Genomic DNA, 20,713 nt, shown 5'->3' with positions numbered 1-20,713 from the left:
AAAGCCTCCTTATTCTCATCAGTGTATATTTTTTTATTTTAGCCATGGGTTGCTGCAATACATTCCCAGTGTTTCCCATCCTTATATTTGCCTTGTTATCATCCTAAAAATCAATCAATATCTAAATGCATAGTTGCCAAGGTCCTGTTCTTTTTTTTTTTTTAACCTTTACTCCTGGTTTAATTTTTTTTTATTAATCATTTTTTTAAATTTATTTTCAGCATAACAGTATTCATTGTTTTTGTACCACACCCAGTGCTCCATGCAATCCGTGCCCTCTCTAATACCCACCACCTGGTTCCCCCAACCTCCCAGCCCCCCACCTCTTCAAACCCTTCAGATTGTTTTTCAGAGTCCATAGTCTCTCATTGTTCACCTCCCCTTCCAATTTCCCCCAACTGCCTTCTCCTAACTCCCCATGTCCTCCATGCTATTTGTTATGCTCCACAAATAAGTGAAACCATATGATAATTGACTCTCTCTGCTTGACTTATTTCACTCAGCATAATCTCTTCCAGTCCCGTCCATGTTGCTACAAAAGTTGGGTATTCGTCCTTTCTAATGGAGTCATAATACTCCATAGTGTTTATGGACCACATCTTCCTTATCCATTCGTCTGTTGAAGGGCATCTTGGTTCTTTCCATAGTTTGGCAACCGTGGCTATTGCTGCTATAAACATTCAAGGTTCTGTTCTATTTTAAATTGTGATTTTATTTAATGTTAACATGATAAGTCTATGTCTAGAAGCTGGCTGTTACAGGGGCCTGGTTAGTCAGATAGTGTGGGGTTGCAGTTCATAAAGCAGTCTCCAGACAGACTGGCTAGGTTTGAACTCCAGTTTTCCTACTTACTGGCTGTATCACCTTGGACAAGTGACTGAATCTATCCAGGCCTCATGTTCCTTGCTTATAAGATGGAGATAATAATAGCACCCATCTGATAGCATTATTTTGAGGATTCAATGAGTCAATGCTTGGAAAGTGCTTAGAACAGCAATAGCTCCACAAATGGGTCTGCTCTCTGTTGGCCATCAGTTTTGTAATAGAACAGCAAATGATAAGGGAGGGAGGGGTGTTGGTGGACAAGAAGAGAAACTTTAAGCTTGCCCAGTACAGAGTTCCTTTTGCCTCAGGAGTCATCCTGACCCAGAAACAGCATAAGTGGTGTGACAGAAGGCTGTTTTGTGTTCCCTGAAAATCCCAGATTAATATTAACCTCATGGGATAGTCTCTGGAGGCCCACACTTGGACCTGCTTACACATTAGCCTTGTTGGGCCTTAACTCGCAGATATTTACTCAGACAGAATGGTTTAAATTGAGGGGGATAAGTCAGCTTTTGGGCCTTTGTTTTCTATTTTATGGTTCTTTCTTTTGAAAACTAGATGATTTATGCTCATGCCCCTCTGGGAGCAGAGTGGGTCATAAACTGAAAACAAATGTCTATAGAAAAAAAGAAGTTTCCAGACAGCAGTTCTTCTAACAGATAGAACATTAACTATTCAGTAGAAAAAGCCAAGCTTGCTCACTTACTATTTTTTAATACTCTAAAAACACCCAAAAACCACACCCCTGAGAGTGGCTGCTTTTCCATGGTCATCTTTATCTAAAGCTTCACAGTGAAGTGACTCCAAAGAAGAGGGAATGGAGGCCCAAAGACTAACAAGACCATGAGCCCCCACCTCCACAGAGCCTTTTCTTTGGGCTAAACTCAGCTAACTTGGAGGAAGGCTTCTGGTTTGAAGTGGGGCAAGGGAATTCTGCAGGGCATAGAGAACTCCCTTCCTCTGGTGGAATGAACCAGCACACACAAGTGTACACTCCTAGTCTCTCTCATACATCTTGCATGCACACGCTACTAAATGTCACATTTACTCTAAAGTTTTATGTATATGTGTATGCATGTATACACACGTGTGCACACACAAACACACACACTCTCTCTGTAGTCACCTATAAACACTCACACCTCAAGACACATTCACAAATACGGGCACATACGTGGTGGTCATTTTCTAGGGTGTTGAGTCAGAAAGGATCCTGGAGGGTGCGGAGCTTCCGTCAGTTCAGAAAAGGGGAGTTTTTGACAGATTACTATCAAAGTAAAATGGATTCACAGAACCACTCTCAGCTGCTCTCTTTGTAAGGATTCATGAGGGTCAAGTGCTAGGCCAGGAGGAGCTCCCTGCAGGCATTTATTTTTTGTCTTTAATTTCAGTAATTTGGGGATACCTGGGTGGTTCATTTGGTTAAGCATCTGCCTTCTGCTCAGGTCATGATCCCAGGGTCCTGGGATCGAGTCCTACATCTGGCTCCTTGCTCAGCGGGGAGTCTGCTTCTCCTTCTGTCTGTTGCTCCCTCCACTGATACTCTCTCTCTCTCTCTCTCTGACAAACAAATAGATAAAATCTTTAAAAAAATAAATTCAGTTATTTAAAATCTTTCAATTTAGGATAAGAAATTCTACCTTTTTCTGAGATATTAGAGTAGGAGAGAAAGATGAATGTCAGTCCTCAACCAATTAACATACATTTAATGTGTGGTCCTGTCGGCCAGGCCCTGCCCCCGAGATCTGGGACAGAGGGATGACTGAGACATGATTCCTACCCCAATGTAGTCCAATAGGGAGATGAAACCAACACACATGAAACAGATAATCCAAGGCCAAGGTTATACTGTCAGTGCCTAAAAGGACCTGGTCTTGTCAAACACATTCATTTTGGCACTGGGATACCAATGTCCAGAACGTCATTTACTTATGGCTACACAACCAGATGTTAGACAAATGCTTTTTTTTTTTTTTTAAAGATTTTATTTATTTATTTGAGAGAGAGACAGTGAGAGAGAGCATGAGCGAGGAGAAGGTCAGAGGGAGAAGCAGACTCCCCATGGAGCCGGGAGCCCGATGTGGGACTCGATCCCAGGACCCCGGGATCATGACCTGAGCCGAAGGCAGTTGTCCAACCAACTGAGCCACCCAGGCGTCCCTAGACAAATGCTTCTTGATAGAATTATTCTCTCCATCCCTCTGCACCGTTTTATATATATATATATATAAAACAACTTCACCATGGTTCTGTGTTTTAACTAGGTACCACTATCTGTTCCTTCTCCAGAATTGGGAGGTCCCACAAGGTAAGAGCTGATCTTACACATTTTCCAAGCTCACAGTGACTGACATAGTCATAATTATCCAAAAGGTGCTCATCAGCCTAAAGTGATCTGACATAGTCTAGGTAGTTCTGCTGTTGGTGCAAGGCTGCACTCGTTACACAAGAAAGCAGCACAGGTGGGAAAGAACTGAATCTTGGGCACATATTCAAGGTAGAATACCTCAAACTTGGCATAAAAATTACAGCCATGTTTCCAAGCCTTTCTGTTTTCTTACCCATTTTGACCTCAGGTCTTGTGTGATTATATGGACAAAGGTAATGCATTTTTATTTCAGTCAGCAGGAAAAGGTCAGGATCCTCAGGGTGTTTTAGACTCTTTATATATACACATAGAATCATTGAAAGGTTTTGATATATTTCTCCTAAGGGTTTTTTTTTTTTAAGACTTTATTTATTTATCCAACAGACAGAGATCACAAGTAGGCAGAGAGGCAGAGAGAGAGAGGAGGAAGCAGGCTCCCCACTGAGCAGAGAGCCCGACGCGGAGCTCAATCCCAGGACCCTGGGATCACAATCCAAGCCGAAGGCAGAGGCTTTAACCCACTGAGCCACCCAGGCGCCCCCTAAGGGTTTTTTTTTTGAAATGATACCAGGTCACCCAGTCATTGAACATTTATTTCAACAAGAATTTTTAAAAAATCATCATGCCAAACACTGGGCAAGTTGTTGGCTACAAATTTGCCTGGCTGAATTACTGAACATGTACTTTATGCTGAGAAAAAAAAATGATAAGACAGCACAGGTGTGGTATTATCTTCCCAGGGCTTCTGTAACCCATTGCTGTAATCAGAAATGACAGAAAGACAACAAAAATGTATTCTCTCACGATTTTGGAAGCAGGAAGTTCAAAATCAAAGTGTTGGCAGGGCCACACTCCACCTGGAGGCTCTAGGGAGAATCTTCCCTTGCCCTTTCCTTGCTTCTAGTGACTCCTGGCAATTCCTTAACCTTCCCTGGCCTGTAGCTGCCTCACTCCCATCTCTGTCGTCTTCTCTTTGTCCTCTCCTCTTCTTAGAAGGAGTCCCCCCACTAAATACAGTGTGGTTTCACCTCTAGATCCTTAATTGATTACGTCTGCAAAGACCTTGGATCCAAATAAGGTTACACTCTTGAGGTTCCATCTGGGCATGAATTTGGGGAGACACTACTCAATAGCTGTCATTGCACTTTGCTTTCTTGGGTCTGCAGTGACAAGACTGACAGTGAAAGAGATGGCCATGGAGGGAAGCTTCACTTTGATTCCATGAACCAGTTCCTCTCATCTTGCTCTGGTTCTCCGTAGTCTTACTCCCTGTCCTACATAGACCCAGATCCAGACTGCTCACCTGGAATTCAGATTTCTTGATCTGCGTGACTCTTTGACTCTTTCTCATGTGTTCCAAGTTGTTGACCCATGCTGTCATGAGTACCCTGGCCCATCTGGATTTGAGTGCTGCCTGTCATCACCCACCTTTTTTCATTTAACAGATATGCACTGGATCCTTCATAAGAGTCAAACCCCGTCTTGGATCCTGGATTCTCAGCGATGACAGACAACATCCCTACCTCATGAGTAATGAGGGATAGAAACAGGGGGAAAAAACAAGCAAAAAGATACTTGGCACCTACAACAGTTTCTGTTGCTTAGTAGGTGTTCAATAAGTATTTGTGATTTGGTAAAATTAGCAAGATAGTTTCTGATAGTGATAAGTAATAAGGAAATAGATGAGTGTGAGATAAAGCATTTAAATAGGATCAACATGGAAGGCCTCTCAAAGAAGGTGATGTTTAAGCTGCAATGTTAAGAAAAGAAAGGAGCCAGCTGAGGACACATGTCTGAGACAGAGGAAAGAGTAAGTGAAAAACATCACTGAACTAAGAACAAACTGATTGTATTTGGGGACAGAAAGAGAACAATGGATCTGACACAGACTGAGCAAGGGGGAGACTAGTACAAGATGACATCAGAAAGGTAGAGGCAATTCTGCTCAGTTTTGCTAGACACTATAGATCAAACAAAGGAGTTTGGATTTTTAATTTCCACTGCAGTTGGAAGCCGTTTGAGGTTTAAGTAATGAATCAATGTGATTTAATTCATGAATTAAAATGAATTAAAAGATCACTATAGCTGCTCTGAGGAGGAAGGATTGTAGGAGGCAAGACTGGAAGAAGGGAGAAGAATGTTTTAGCACATAAACAGGTTATAGGTGTAAAAGATACTGATTCCTTCAGTCCCAAGTGTAACCAGGAGAGGATGGAGCTGGCCAAAGCCACAGGGTTGGTCTGTCTACAGTCAGACTCATCCATTAACTTGAGCTTACTGGATAAATAGCATCATTTTCCATGTCTGCCACAATGCGGAAAAGATTGGAAAGCACGGCACTTATGAACATTGTTCATGTTTTCTGATCATCAAGCTCATTTTACACACTCTTACTGTGTTTGGAGAATTTCCTGCTATGGTGACCAGCCTCCAAGATGGCCTCCAGTGATCCCACATACTGTGATTCACACCTTTATGTGGTCCCCCACAATCAGTACCAGGGTTTGACTTGTGTAACTAATAGAATAGGACAGAAGTGATTGTACATCACTTCAAAAATAAGGTTGTGAAAGGCTGTGGGTTATATCTTGGGCTCTGTGTCTCTCCTAGGTAACTCGCTTTGGGGTACCCAGCTGCCATGTCTTGAGAATACCCAGGTATTAGGCCTATCCAGCCCAAATTCCTCTCCCCATCCCCAACTCTATCTCTGGAGGCCTGTGTTCAAAGGCAATGCCATCTTTTGCATTTTAACTTGCATCTGTGATTGAAGTTCCATCGAATAGATTCACTTTAAGTGAGTTGCACACCCCCTCCCCCAATTGAGCCTAAAAACTACTGAAAATCAAAGGAAAATAAGAACGTACCTGAAGGAGAAAAAAACACTTAAAAAAACTTGTCTACTTTTTCTTTCTTGAATAATATATGCAAGATATTTCTCTCCAAAATGGCATAGTAAAAGGCTAATAAAAAAAAAACTCACAAAACAAGCTTTGAATATATCTTTTAACATCCTAAGCCACTTTAAAACAAAAAATAAACAAGACTACCTCTTGCTATTTTATTGAGTCAGTATCCTTAAAGTAGTTCACAAATAACATTATGTTGATTAAAATAGAACTATTTCAAATAGGACAACAGATATATAATGACCCCCTTTTTTTAGATTTCAAAGAAAATTAAGGCATATGCTTTTATTTTAATCAATGCAAGTTAAAGTTATGATGTAAAAGGTACACCTCTTCTTCTAATTAAACCCTCAAAGCCAGGCAGCCATCCACAGTTCATTAAAGTTCAGATTTTGCGCAAAACCTTCATTATCTCAACTTGATGAGTTTCCTTTTCTTTCAATGCATTGCACTCTCACAGATGATGTCTGATTTCAAAAGACCTTTTAAGAAATGTGAAATAGGGGTGCCTGGGTGGTTCAGTCATTAGGTGTCTGCCTTCGGCTCAGGTCATGATTCCAGGGTCCTGGGATCAAACCCTGCATCAGGCTCCTTGCTCAGAGGAAGGCCTGCTTCTCCCTCTCCCATTCCCCCTGCTTGTGCTCCCTCTCTCGCTGTATCTCTCTCTGTCAAATAAATAAATAAAATCTTAAAAAAAAAAAGAAATGTGAAATAACCCTCTCACCCTGGCTTACTGTTGTGCCTGAACGAACCTGAAGAATTCCAACCTTTTCCAGAAACACATACTCTTCCATAGGGAATAACATGGCTCAAAAGAGGGGAAAAAATAGCTTATTTGCTACATCCATATATGTCTAGGGAGGCTGTTTTGTACTGCAACAGAATCTATTACTTCCTCTACTGGCCAAGTCCTGAGAAGAGTTCCTCTTTTTCAAACAAGAAAACAGAGATTATTTAACACACACACACACACACACACACACACACACACACACACAACACGTATTTTAGAGACCCACATGAAAATGAGAAAAATGAGATGATAGAGAAACAATCAAGTACTGCCCAGGTACGACGAGAAAAATGTATTTGTGTGGTAGAGGACAGTAATTACTTTGCACCTATTGAATAGGAAGAAAACTTATGTCTGGTTAGTGGAAACTCTTAAAGATTTATTTATTTATTTATTTATTTATCTATTTGTGAGAGAGATTGCTGGGGAAGAGCTGAGGGAGAGAGAAGAGAGAGAAAATCTCAAGCCGACTCCAGGCTGAGCATGGACCCTGACATGGGGCTTGATCTCACTAACCCTGAGAGCATGACCTGAGCCAAATGGTTTGTGGAAATTCTTGATTCAAAGTCTGAACTTTGATACATTACAGATGGAAAAGTTGAGGTCTCTGCGACTGAAAAAAAGTGATTCTAATGCTGATGTGAAAGGTAGAAGTGCAGGAGAAAAGTAGTGAGAGAATGCACACGAGGGGAAACCCAGTGGCATGCAATCAGACTACGGTGGGATCGATTTTATAATCAGATGGGAGTGGGCTAGCAGAATAATAGGAGATCAGAGAGTTTTGCTTGTAGTTTATCATATATTCGCCTGGGATTTAATCAGTTCTTTAGTAAGCTACGTGTAATTCATTTTACAGTGTGGATTTGGTTTTCCTGTCATTGTCCAAGGGGATCGTAAGAGTCTCCAAGAATATACTTGAAAACTCCTGTGAGGCAGTTTGGATAAGAAATTCATAGGGAAGCATATTGTGTGACAGTTAGATTTTGGTCTTTGGAGTCTCCCCAACATGGGTTTGACTCTTCATTTCATCCTTTGCCAACTGTGTGACCTTAGGCAGGTGACTTAGACCTCAGAGTTCTAGGGTACCATTTCTAAAGTCAGGACTATAACAACAACTATTTCAAATGGTTGTGATTCAGTTAAGCCAAGCGCGTGAAGCACAGCATATAGTATATGGTATGGAGCAATTGTTCAATGAAAGTCAGCGGTAAATGAACACTTAGGCCAGTCGGGAAAGACGCCACAGGACATAAACATTTATGTCATTGTTTATGTCATTATATGTTTATGTCATTATACATTGGTCAGATCCTGCCTGTCCTCAGTTGCGGTAAACAAAATCAAGGTATAGATCAGATCGTATCTACCAGGAAGCACAATGCCAGTTCTGCTTTTGGCCTTTGGGTTCATTAAGCTTCAGGACATGGGCTCTGTGCTCTCGCCTGGACCCAGTGTACCCACCTGCGGAAGAGGACAGTGTCCAAGGCAGGGCTCAGGAGTCACCCAGCGCATCATGACCACGGACTAGCTTTACGACCTTGGGCCGGCTACTTAAATTCTGTGCTTATGTTTCCTCACTTGAAAAGCAGACATAGTTAATAACAATGCCCTGCTCCTGTGGTTGTTATGGAGATCATATGAGCAATATACTTAGAATATTTTTTAGAGTGTCTGGCACATAGCATGAGCTCGAAAAACTATAGTAAAAATAATGTCATAATTATAAGAAAGTTTTGAAGGAGACCTCAGGGATTCCAAATTCTATGCTTCCTGACAAAAGCTTCGCAGGATGGACTCATGGAAACAAAATGAGAGAGAAGAGAATGAGGAGCAGGTGGCTTAGAGGAGGGAAAGGAAGACAGGAAAATTTGCCATAGGGATAACTCAAAGTATAAGCAGCATTGAGGGTAAAGTTTTAAATAACAAATAAAAGATACAAGAAGAAAGCTTAAGTATGGAAATTTTTTAAAAAAAATATTTATTTATTTATTTGACAGAGAGAGGGAGATCACAAGTAGGCAGAGAGGCAGGCAGAGAGAGGGGGAAGCAGGCTCCCTGCTGAGCAGAGAGCCCGATGCGGGCCTTGATTCCAGGACCCTGAGATCATGACCTGAGCTGAAGGCAGAGGCTTAACCCACTGAGCCACTCAGGCGCCCTTAAGTATGGAAATTTAATATACAACCCAGAAGTTCTCTCCAAAACCCCTTGCATTTAGTGAGCACGCAGTAGACATACGATTAATTGATTGGTTGATTAAATGTGACTTAACACTGAACTTTGCAGCAGACAACCTGAAGCTTGGTTCTTTGGATAGAGTGAGGGCTGAGAAAAGTGTACATTCTTATGGGCTTCTGAATAAAGCTAGAGAAACAATGAAATGGATTTCCTCCCTCCCTCTCTTCTTCCTCCTTCCTTTTCTCTCTGTGTCTTTGTATAACTGGAGATTTTTGTTCAAGCCATTTATTGCTACCAAAGATCAAGAACGGGATTGTTGAAACTCTTCCTTATATGTTTAATGCTTACATTCTTGCCCATAAATATGCACATTGACCCCTTTTCTTAATAAGCAGGCCCTTGAGTGCAGGTCAACCTATTTTTAACACTGAAGATGAAAGGGAGTTTAATGTGGAAGGCAAGGAAAAGTATTGGCTATTTGGAGTCTTTTCTTCTGACACCTCTTTAGCTAGTTGGCTATTTCACAACCACTGTGACACAGTCTAGCCAGTTTTGGATTTCATCACCCTCCTCTCTCTTTCCAGCATCCACAGTGACTCCAGAAGTTTCCCAGACTTGTCCAGGGTGAGGGACATCAGCCACATTGAAAGGCAGCTCCAGGGACACAAAAAATATTACACAAAAATTACTTGGTGGCAGAAGGGTCTTAGGTGTGGCTTTTTGTCAGTCAGCAGAAATCTGACCTCTGCTCTCTCCCCTGTCCTCATTCAGAAAAGATGAACAAATGTAGAACCACGAGTGTCTACTAAAAAGAGACAGCAGAGGAGTGCCAGGCCCTCTGACCCAGAACATTGCCTTCTGTTCCTTTTAATATACTCCTTTTATGGTGCATCTTTTAAATACTGAAGCCAATAAATCTCTACTTTCTTTAAAGTCAAAGAAATTGGAGTTATAATTTTGTAACCGGCAATCATAAAACTGGCAAGGAACTGCACAGCTCAAGAAGGAAGAGTAAAGCTTTTGAACATCCGAGCGCAACCTGCCAGTTGGTGCAATGATAACGGACGCATGGGCAAAGTCGGGCTGCCTGATCCAAAATCTGCTTTAATTTCATCTCTCAGGAAAGATTCACTCCAAACAGGGCTCACAGATTTAAAAGGAGATTGGTGCCCAAGTTGAGAGAATGCTTGTCACAGGACACGATTTCACTTCCTGTCTCCTGGTCCAGGTGATTCACAGTGCAGGCTCTAAACCAGGTGTGAGGATGATTCCTATCAGGATTAATTAAGCAGGAGGTCTGGGAGTATTTCATAGGAACGGTAATCACTGGGGACTAGAACAGGCTTACCAAAAACAAGTGCCACTTGAATCTTACTTCGTTAGAGGCAATGACCTGGCAAGGGATGGAATCAAACAAAAGGCCAAAGAATAGGAAGTTCTGCCATTAGGAATGCTGAACTATTTCCCAAGAACAGAATCTGTGTCTTGGACACAGGAGTAAGGATATGGTCTAAGAGCAGCATGAAAGACTTACAGATTTAAAAAAATATATATTTCCTCCCAGCTTTATTGAGGAATAATTGGCAAATGAAGCTGGAGGGGCAGAGAGAGAGGGAGAGAGAATCTCAAGCAGACTTCACGCTGAGTGCAGAGCCAGAGGCAGGGCTCAGTCTCACAATCCTGAGATCAGACCTGAGTGTGTTTAGTTAGCATCTAGGATATTGTAGTAGATACACAACAGCAACAAGAAAAACATATGTTGATTGAGCCCGAATTATGTGGCAGCACTATTCCAAGTACTCCAAGTATGTAATCTGTATAACAATTCATTAATGCATGTATTGGTATTATCTGAAGAGAAATCTTAGGCACAAAAATTTTAAATAACTTCCACAAGTTTCCAGAGTAACCATTCCCTCTAAATCACGAATGTCTTATTACCTGCTACATCCAAAGGGCACTTCTTAGTTTTTGTCTCTGTAGGTTCTGTTGACAGTTGTTGATACTGTAGATCTCTCCTCCATCAAATGTTCTTCCTCTTTTGGCCCCCATAACTCCCCTCTGTCCAGTGTTTTCTTCATCACTGATGCTTTTCAATCTCTTTCTTACTGAACCACATTTTAAATGACAATGATCTCTCCCATTTTCCAAGCTCTCCTTGCCTGGAGAAATCCATCCAGTCTCCTCTCTCTCCTAACTCTAGGCTTCCAATTGTAAGCATTTTTCATTACTCATCACATATGACCCAGGTCAGTTTGTGAAACTTCAGGTCTTTCATTCTGTCTCATTCCATTGGGTGCAATCTTGTCAGTTAATACTTGAAATATTTTTCAAATTTAGATGTTCTTGACAATCAGCTAAGTGCTGATTTAGGCTGATCTAGGTCCTCTTTAGCCTGATCTAGGCCCTCATCATATCTTGCCTGGCTTATCAAAGTGCTTTCTTTACTGGATTTCCCGTTTGCAGTTCCTCTCTGAAGTAGTCATATCAGTGGTATATTTCTGCATGCTTGAACACGCACCCCATCATGACTGTGGGAGCCCTAGCATCCCACTCTCTCTGGTTCCTCCTCCACTGTCTTTTCCCTCCTTTCAAGGACCAGCTTCGGCTCTTCCTCCTCCAAGGGTTCCTTTCAGCTGGCTTCCTCACCTTCCTAGTTTTCCCAGGGCTGAGAGTTTACTTCTCTCTTCACTCTCTGCAGTTATCTTTATAACTCTGCATTTTCTCTACTGTTCTAATATCAGATCCTTGAGGCCCCGGCACCATTCGCAGCAGGATTTCAAAGCTTGTGTGTTGGGTGAACACTCTGTGGCATCCTGAAATACCTTACTGCACAGTATGATTTGCTGTGAGGTGTCCCTAGCAACAGCACGACCTATGGCTGAATGCCAGCTGTAGAGAGTCCAGGGTAATCATTTGTGTAGGGCCTGGACACTAGTTTTTCTTAAAGCTAATAATAATAATAATTATTATTATTATTATATAATTATATATAATATATTTATATTACCTGATCTATGATCTAATATATAATGATAATTGTTATTATTATTACTATTATAATAATACCTTACCCTGCCTCCCCAAGTCTGAACCTGGGCAGGTGATGCCTGTCTGAGTCTCAGGTTTTTCATTACTAAAATGAGGATAAGTTATATAGACCTTGCTGGGCTATCAAGGGAATTAAATGAGATTACATATCTAAAAGACTGTGGCATAGTGCCTCGCACCCTCTCCCATCCGCCCCCCCCTCCCCACCCAGGAGTTCAGTACTTCTAAGTTATTTCTGGGCTTATTGCCTGAGATGCTGAAGAGGTGGGTGTGCAAGAGGTGCCCAGAGTTCCCTTCCAAAAAGCTCGGATTCTGTGATACTCTAACTTGGTGGATATGGGAGACGCGTTGGCAATCCCCGGATTTCTAATCAGTTGTTTAGAAAACCAGCCAGGATCCTTGTCCCAGCGTATTTTTCAGAAGCCATTTATTTGACCTTAGTTCTAACGAGCAAGCCTCCACCGTCTCCAAAACACTGCCGTGGTCGAAAAGGTCCTGCCCTTGGGAAATCCTTCCTTTGTTGGCAGATCTCGGCGCCGAACCCGCATTTGGGGATCTAGCACCCTTAGGCCCATGGTTTTTGCCCAGACGGCGCTTTTTCAAGTTCGAAGCCACCACTCGGTTCTCCAGATCGGGCGGGTGTGGTCCAAATTGTACCTCTCGCGCCACGCACCCGACGCGCGCTTTGAACACAGGGGGCGAGGGACGGGGGTGGAGGGTGATGGTTTGCCTGAGAACGGAGGGGTGGGCTGGCGAGAATGCCCGGAGCGCGCCTTGCTCCCACTCTCCAAGCCTGGGCGCAGCCGCTCTGAGCACCTGGTCCGGAGCCGAGCCCCGCGCTCCTCCAGCAACGGGAGAGCGCCCCCAGTCCGCCGCTGGCCCGGGAGCCGGGCCGACCGGGATCCCGGCCCGCGGCGCGCGCCCCTGACCCAGCCCCGCCCCCGGCGGCCGCGTGTGGCGGGCGGGGCGCCGGGAGAGAGGCGCGCGGGGCTGTGCGGCGCCGCCTCCCCTCTGTGCCGGGGGAGGGACGGAGCGGCCGGGCGGGAGAGAGAGAAAGCCCGACCGACCGGCTGCCGAAGAGCTGCATGCAACCGGTGGGAGGCCGGGCCAGGCGGGGAGGAGGCTCGGGCCGTTCCTCGGCTGCTCCCTGACGGCGAGCGCGGACGGCCCGGAGGCGGCGGCTCTGAGCTGGCAGGCGGAGGGTTGTCTCCCGCGCCCGCCTGCCCGGCGCGGTCCGAGGATGCGGGGGGGCGATGCCCGGGGCCAGGGACGCGCTCTGTCACCAGGCGCTGCAGCTGCTGGCCGAGCTGTGTGCCCGTGGGGCCCTGGAGCACGACAGCTGCCAGGATTTCATCTACCACCTGCGGGACCGCGTCAGACCCCGGCTCCGCGACTCAGGTGAGTGCCGCCGCCGCTGCCGGGCGCGACCGGAGGGCCCTGGGCTGGGAGTTGGGGCCGCACCGGGGCCTGAGGCAGAAGAGCGACGCGGACTGGGGCGAGGAGGGGGGTGGCTGCCGAGCTAGAGGAGGGTATCAGGAAGCGGCGCGCCGTGGCCTGATGCTGGACCCGGGCGGGGACCCCGGCGGAGGCCGAGTCCGGGGGGTGGGGGCTGGGGCAGGGTTGGAGGGACCACGCCCGCCACCTGCGCTCGGGTCTCTGGGGCTTCGGGGGGGCGGCTCCCGAGCTCCGGGCTCTGAGCTCCACTTCCCGGTTTCTGCGCTCCGGGCGAGGGGAGGCCGCGGCCGTTTCACCAGCGGTGGGAAGGGGGACGAGGCCGGAGGAAACTCTGGGAAGTTGGGAGTTGGGGACGGCCCCGGCTGCGGCTGAATCCCGCTGGGCGCTCCTCACCTTTGCTTCGGAGTGCCCATTTCCCTTCCTTGGTCTGGGTGGGAAGGGCGGGGCGGGATCTGGCTCTGGGCGGGCAACCGGGAGCTCCGGGTCCTGGGCAGCCGGGCCTGAACCGGTTCCCAGCGGGTCGTTTGGCGTGGAGGCGGCCTGGGCCTGGGCGCCGCCGGACACACCCGGCTCGGTGGGCTGGCTGGTCCTGGCGAGGGCACCTGCAGTTATCCCTAGTGAAAGTTGCATAGCTCCTAACTTTGGAAAGTTCGTTTATTTTGGCATTTGACCAATTAAGGTTGTAAAAAGGAGTTTTAGTGGAGCCATTTGCTTTCCCTAAGGGCCCTGGGTCTCCTACATCTCACCCACTATTGGTTACTGAAGACACATTGCTTCCATATGTTTACTTGAGATTCTTCTTACCTGGAGAAATCATTTTCTCGAATATTCTCTCAACCTAAAAAAAAAAAATACTGTGTTGAAGATGGGGTGAGAAAATGGCCTTTGCCCCTGATATTCCTGTGTATAAATATTGGAAATGAGCTTTTGCATTATCCAGGACAAATTTGCCTATTTTAAGCCAATCCGTTATATATTATATATATGTTACTTAAAGTCTACTTACACGAAGGATAAGTTAGGAAATTGTTTGATTTATAAAGAGATATACACGGAGCCTGACTTAAATAACATTTCCTTGATAGCGTATTCAAAAATGGGTCTGTGGGGTGAAGAGAAATCATCTGCTAAAAGTTGATATCAGATTTTCCCTATTGGAAATCTGTTTCTCTATTGAAAAAGAAAGATTATTGTTCCCCATTGCCTGTGGTTACATTAATTAGGTTTATCGGATAATCCCTAATGTGTTACTTCAAAGTGCAGAATTAAGTCAAGAAATAACTGTTGATCCCAAATGACCTCCCTGGAGGTTCAATGCCCAGTGTTTGCGTGGCTCATTGCTGGCTGTGATGTGCTGCAGAGACCACACATAGGAATCAGAGCTCCTTATTTTATCAACTCGGAGTCCTGGATGATTCCTAAGTGGGCAAAGTTTTCTCCTGAAGCTGCAGGAACAAGAAAATTATTTAGTATGCTTCACCCAAAGCAAATGCTAGTGTTGAAATGTCCCACTTCCTTGCCTGTGACTGTTCCATAAGTTTCCATTGTTATCCCACATAAGGGAATAGTTGCTTTTTGGCTTTAAAAGAGAAGATGAATGAGGCCTCTTGCTGAGTCTCCTGTTTAACACTCTACATCTTTTTGGCCGATTTTATGCCTCTGCTTCTTTTCATGCATGGGCTGGATTCCATGTTCTTGGGCTTTCCTCAACCCTTGTACCTGGCCGCCCTTGAGGAAGAGTCACAGAAAAAAAAAAAAACTCCTTGCAGGGAACAAATCTGATTCCTTGGCTGAGAAAGAGCCACAGTTAAGAGTAAGCCTTTTGCTAGTCTTTGAGTTCCCGAAAGCACTGTCCTGCTTTCCTTACTGGGGCACAGTGATTTTTTGATAGCCCGTGCCCCTCTGGATCTTTGGTTTGGGTTGGAAGTAGCCTGCTCATGAGGCAGGAGTGGGGAGCACTGTGAGTGCAGGGTGAGAGGGGCTGAGGCCAAAATGCACAGCCAAAGTGCATCCTCTCTCTCAGGGCACTTCAGCTCAGGCCAGAATCTCTCCTCACTTCCCTCCTTCCTCTTGCCGGCAGTAATTCCTACATTAGATGCCTTTATCTCCATCCCTCTGATGCTGTTTGATTATCCGAACCAAGAGTGGCTTTCATTTCGAGCCCTAAAAGCTGAGTGGCTGGAGTAGCTGCATTGCACAACGCTATGCATGGTGCCCTTGCCATTGGCTCATGTGAACCAGAATAAGCCCGCACCACAGCCCTGGGACGTGGGTCCCTGGCACACATAGTCCTCTCTGGAAGCGGATGACTTCCTTTTCTGCAGAGGAACTCACCTGAAGGCCATGTACCAGTGCTGTCTGTCCATTGTCCGTCCATGTCTAACTCTGTGGTAGTTCAGTTTTCTCAAGCTCAACTGCAGAACTTTGGCATTAAAAGAAGAAAATGGACATAATTCCCTGTGGGCAGCAGAAGGACACTGCATCTAGGATGTTTGTTCATTTTTTCAGAGGTGGACTACCCTGGGGAACAGACCAGTGGCCATCTGGAAGGGTTATCCTCTGCCCAGGTTGTTACAGTGCTCCGAGGTGGGAATACAGCCCCTAGTCTTCCCTTAAGAGAGGATTTGATGAAGGGGCAATTTTTAAAAGTGAAGCTGAGTCACAATTGGAACTGGAATGCCTCACCCAGCCTTTCATCTGTACCAACTATGGAGAGTAAAGTGCTGATCTTTAAGCTGAGTGTGGGTACTTTTTCGTTTTCCATAGAGAGCAGTTAGAATCCAACATAAAGTGTTTTTATGTTTTTTCATGTATTGGCAATGTGGGGCATACACTTGCAAAACCCAGAGTATAGCCTTCTTGACGGAAGAGCAGGGACAGAGGTCCTGAGATTGGGTCGTCCTGGATGTGATTTAAGGAACAGTGAGTTTAAGGGTGACTGGGGAGGGAAAAATATTGTGAATGACTAGAAATGTGGTTGAGGGCTAGAGCAGAGAGATCACGCTAAGCCTTGTCAACCTGTAGAAGGACTTTGGGTTTTAGTCTCAAGGAGAAGGAAGGGGTGGAGAAGTGGCAGCACTCTGGCTGCTTGCTGAGAAAATGCTATTGAAGATCAAGGACAAAGACAGAGAGACTTGTCAGGAGGCTGTTGTAGTGATCCAGACAGAGTGGAAAGTGGCTTGGCCAGCGTTATCTTAATGGAAGTGGTGAGAAGTAATTGGGTGTGCACACATTTGAAAGGTAACAGTGCAAGTGAGGATTTGTTGATGGAATGGATGTGAGGGGTGAGAGAAGTAGAGATAAAGAAGACTCCAGTGCTCTTTGACCCAAGTAACTCCATTTACTGCAGAAGGGAAGACTTCAGGAAGAGCAGAGTTGGGAGTGGGGAAGGAGATGAGGTTTCTATTTTAATTAAAAAAAATGCTTTTGTACATATTAAGTGTGTGATGTCTCTTAGTTAGTTCAACAGTCACCTGAAACATGAATGTTCTTTCACATCAGCAACTGGTCTGTGCTCACATTTTGTAACTGGAGACTTCACATTCTCTCCTCAAGAGGGCCAAATGATTGTAGGACAGCATTTATTGTTAGAAGATTTTTCCTGGTATGGAATGAAGAGCTCTGTTTAACTTCCACTCGTGGACCTTGGTTGCACTCTTTTGCAGTTAAAAACAATGTTGTTGTTGGTTTTTTTTTTTCCTTTGGCTATAAGGAGATAAAGATTTTAACTTTTCTTAACTTCCCATTTCCACATCTGGAAAAGGAGGAAGAATTGGATCATGTGACCTCTAGGTTTTCACCACGTTTTATTATTTTCCTTGGTAAGGCTTTTCTTCTGTAGGATGCCAGCCACATCTGTGCCAAGTGTTTTATGTAGGTCATTTCATTTAATCCTCATGATGTCTTCCAAGACCTCGCTGCTCCCAATGTTCGTCTGCAGGCCAGCAGCATCAGCAGCATCTGGGAGCTTATTAGAAATGCAGACTCCCAGGCCTCACCCAGACCTACTGCATATGAACCTATGTATTCACAGGATCTTCAGGTGATTTGTAGGGATGTTCAAGTTGGAGAATGTGGCTGAGAGAGATTTGTATGTACGGGCGAAAACTGAAGCTCAGAGCAAAACTAGCAGCAAGGCCGTGGGTTCCATTGAGAAAGGGTTGAGTCTAAGTCAAAGTAGCTTCTTAGGGAAACCCATCACATGTACTAAGAATCTGAGAGTTACTGTCAATGAAAATTTCCTAGGTATTTTTTCATAAGAGCCCCCTTTAGACCCACTTTGTCTATTCTGTTCTTCTATAAAGGATTTAATCTTTAACTGAAGGTTAAATTCTATGCAGTTATGAAGACTCAGCTTAGTTTATAGGTTATGCATTTTTTTGTTCAGGATACTGGGTTTATATTGGCTTTGTATTTCTAGAGATTTTTCTGGTCTGGGTGTGAAGCAGAGCCTTATGGCTCTTCATTAATGACTCCTCTTTTCAAGTGGACTCTAACCCTCTTAGGAAAGCTTTTTCTAGACAAATGGTTTTCAACCTGGGCTGCACATTAAAAACATTTAGGGAGCTCTGACAAGCAAAAGTAAAATGAACGAAAAGCTACCAATGACTGAGTTTTATTCTAGACAAATTTAATCTGAATTTCTGGGGGTGGGGCCTGGTATCTGTATGTTTTTTAAGTTCCTCTGTTGATTCTAAAGTGTAGCCAAGTGGAGGACAGCTGTGAAGACCATCTAGCAAAGGATGAAACCACCTAGTCTTCTCAGCTCATCTCATATCTCTTTCCTGAAAACTTGGGAAAGGTGGTATCGAAAGTCAGGGACTTGTAACAATTACTACACATGCTGACTGATTCTTAACTTTCTTTTGATAATATTACTCCAAATTTTTATTTTGAATGTTCTATAAAAATATGATGAGAATCCATTACGTTCACCTGACTCGTGGGGGAAAAAAAAGAACTGAGAAAATCGTGTCCAGATAGTATTTCATTAAAAGACCAGAATGTGGAACTTTCACGAATGTCACCTAGTATTGAATTAGAATGAAATCATTTATTAGAAGATGTACATATAAAATAATAATTAAATATAGTTTCTAAGGAAAAATCTTCAAAATAATCCTCAAGACTAAATATTGGTCTTATTAAAACTTTCAAAGATAGTCAAAAGAGAGTTAACCTTAAAACACTAGGTTTTTTATGGATAGACATTGGGATGATTATGCACAAGGGGATTAATTTTTAAAAATTAATGTTAATTGCAATCAGGAAATAGTCTTCTAAGGAACGAGTGGCATATTGGATGCACAATATGTGAAGATAATTTGCATTTACTTCAGTGACATTTTAGGGCTTCTTCATAAATATTTTATTTAAACAAGTGTGTTTTCATCTCTGTGGGACTCTTCTGCATGGACCAGTGAGTGGTTTAGTCATGAGGTAATTATCAAGAGGGAAAAACAAAAGGAAACTGTGGTAAAAGCATTGCAGGCAGCCCTGTGGCCAGCTGCCTCTTTCAGAATAAACAATCAAAAGCACAAACTTTTTGATGTGGGCTAACCTCTTAAGGAAATATTAAGCCAGTACCTAAGGGAAATCACTTAAAATTTCCTATCATGGCTAGAGCGTAGCCATTGCTTTCACTGTGAAACGTATTGGCACTTTTGTGTTTGTGTGTGTGTACATGTGCTCTCCTATATGATTGGCCTGCAAAAATTCAGATTCCTTTCTTGACTGAGTTACTTGAACTAACAAGTTCACCTGCTGAAATGTATAGAGAATGTATAGAGAAAGAGGAGGAGCTTAGCAGAAGCATAAGTGGGAGTTGCAATCTCACTTTTAGAAGGAAAAGTATGGAGTATGGGTTTCTACTTCCTAAATGAAATCACAAATTAAGCCATAATGTGCACCGTGACTTTTTCTTCTAAGTGTTTTATTGGGTTCTAGAAACGGTTTTAAACCAAAGCAGACCCTTAATGACTAGGTTTTGCAGATCTCCTTGAAATATTCACGTGTCCTTGTGCATGTACTTTATCACACAAAAAGTTTTATATCAACATTGATGGAACTACACCTAAAGGGGAAAAAACGAAAACTGACCCGGGAAATCCAGATGACAAAGTAGAATAAAACAAGAGCTTTAGAGTCAGAATCTGATCCTGCTCTTGCTGGCGTTATGACTTTGAGCACAGTATTTAATTCTTCAGTTGATTCATCTGAAAATGGGAGTGGAGGCTGCTGTAGCAAGGTGCCCAGACCAGGTGCTCCAGAGACTTTGGTGGCAGTGTTGTCATCTGTCACTCTTTCCTCTTAGCCGTGATCCCTGCCCATGAATATGTTTTACCCATTTGTAATCAGACACAAAAGTTTCCATTCTACTTCTTTCATATGCTTATTATCTTGTCACTGCTCATGAGCTGTATGTCCCTAGGCAATCTCCGTGTCTTAGTTTCCTCATCAGTAAAATGTATTAGCAGTATTCAGATAAAATATAGGACTGCCCTGTTCAATTTGAATTTTAATGAGCAATATTGCATGGAATGGATGTAAACTAAATGCCTGTTATTTATCTGAAATTCAAATTGAACTGTGCACTTATATTTTTATATGCTAAATCTGATAACCCTATTTAGTACCTATCTCACAATGCATGTGAAATACTTACCATAGGGGTGGCTGCGTGGCCCAGTCAGTTAAATGTCTGACTCTTGATCTCAGCTCAGTTCTTGATCTCAGGGTCATGAGTTCAAACCCCGCATTGGGATCCATCCCGGGTGTGGAACCTACTCAAAAAAAAAAAAAAAGAAAAGAAAAGAAAAATATTTACCATAGTACCTAGCACATAGTAAATGTTCAATAAAAACTAACCATTATTACTTTTATTGTATTTTTTCCATGATGAACAGTCATTGTGAAATTTTTAGGATAACTGTATATCTATATTCTGAAGAGTAGGTAAATCTTTTTCATTTAATCATGCTTTTGGGGCATTTCCAGCTTCTAATTTTTTTATTACCTAAAAATACTGTGATGTATCTGTAGTATCCTACTCCGTTCGGGAAAATTTCTTCCCTCCCTTTACCTTTCCTTTTTCTTTTTCCTCCTATCCTTCCTTCCATCCCTCTCTCCCTCCCTCTTCCC

The 20,713-nt window shown here is 43.6% G+C and overlaps 1 protein-coding gene across 2 annotated transcripts in view; it reads left to right on the top strand.

The window, feature by feature from the left end:
* The first annotated feature begins 13,311 nt into the window (after nucleotides 1-13,311).
* Nucleotides 13,312-20,713, top strand: part of LOC111159617 (synaptotagmin 9) — a 206,358-nt gene continuing 198,956 nt past the window's right edge. For both annotated transcript variants that reach the window (XM_022522155.1, XM_022522154.1), the window contains exon 1: nucleotides 13,312-13,516. In XM_022522155.1, coding sequence (XP_022377863.1) covers nucleotides 13,372-13,516 — 145 coding nt within the window. In that variant the 5' untranslated portion in view covers nucleotides 13,312-13,371. The remainder of the gene's footprint in view (nucleotides 13,517-20,713) is intronic.

Source organism: Enhydra lutris, unplaced genomic scaffold (genome assembly GCF_002288905.1).
Source record: "Enhydra lutris kenyoni isolate GAN:26980312 unplaced genomic scaffold, ASM228890v2 scaffoldscaffold68, whole genome shotgun sequence".
NCBI lineage: Eukaryota > Metazoa > Chordata > Mammalia > Carnivora > Mustelidae > Enhydra > Enhydra lutris.
Note: the sequence above shows the minus strand (reverse complement) of the source record. Positions and strands in the feature narration are given on the sequence as shown.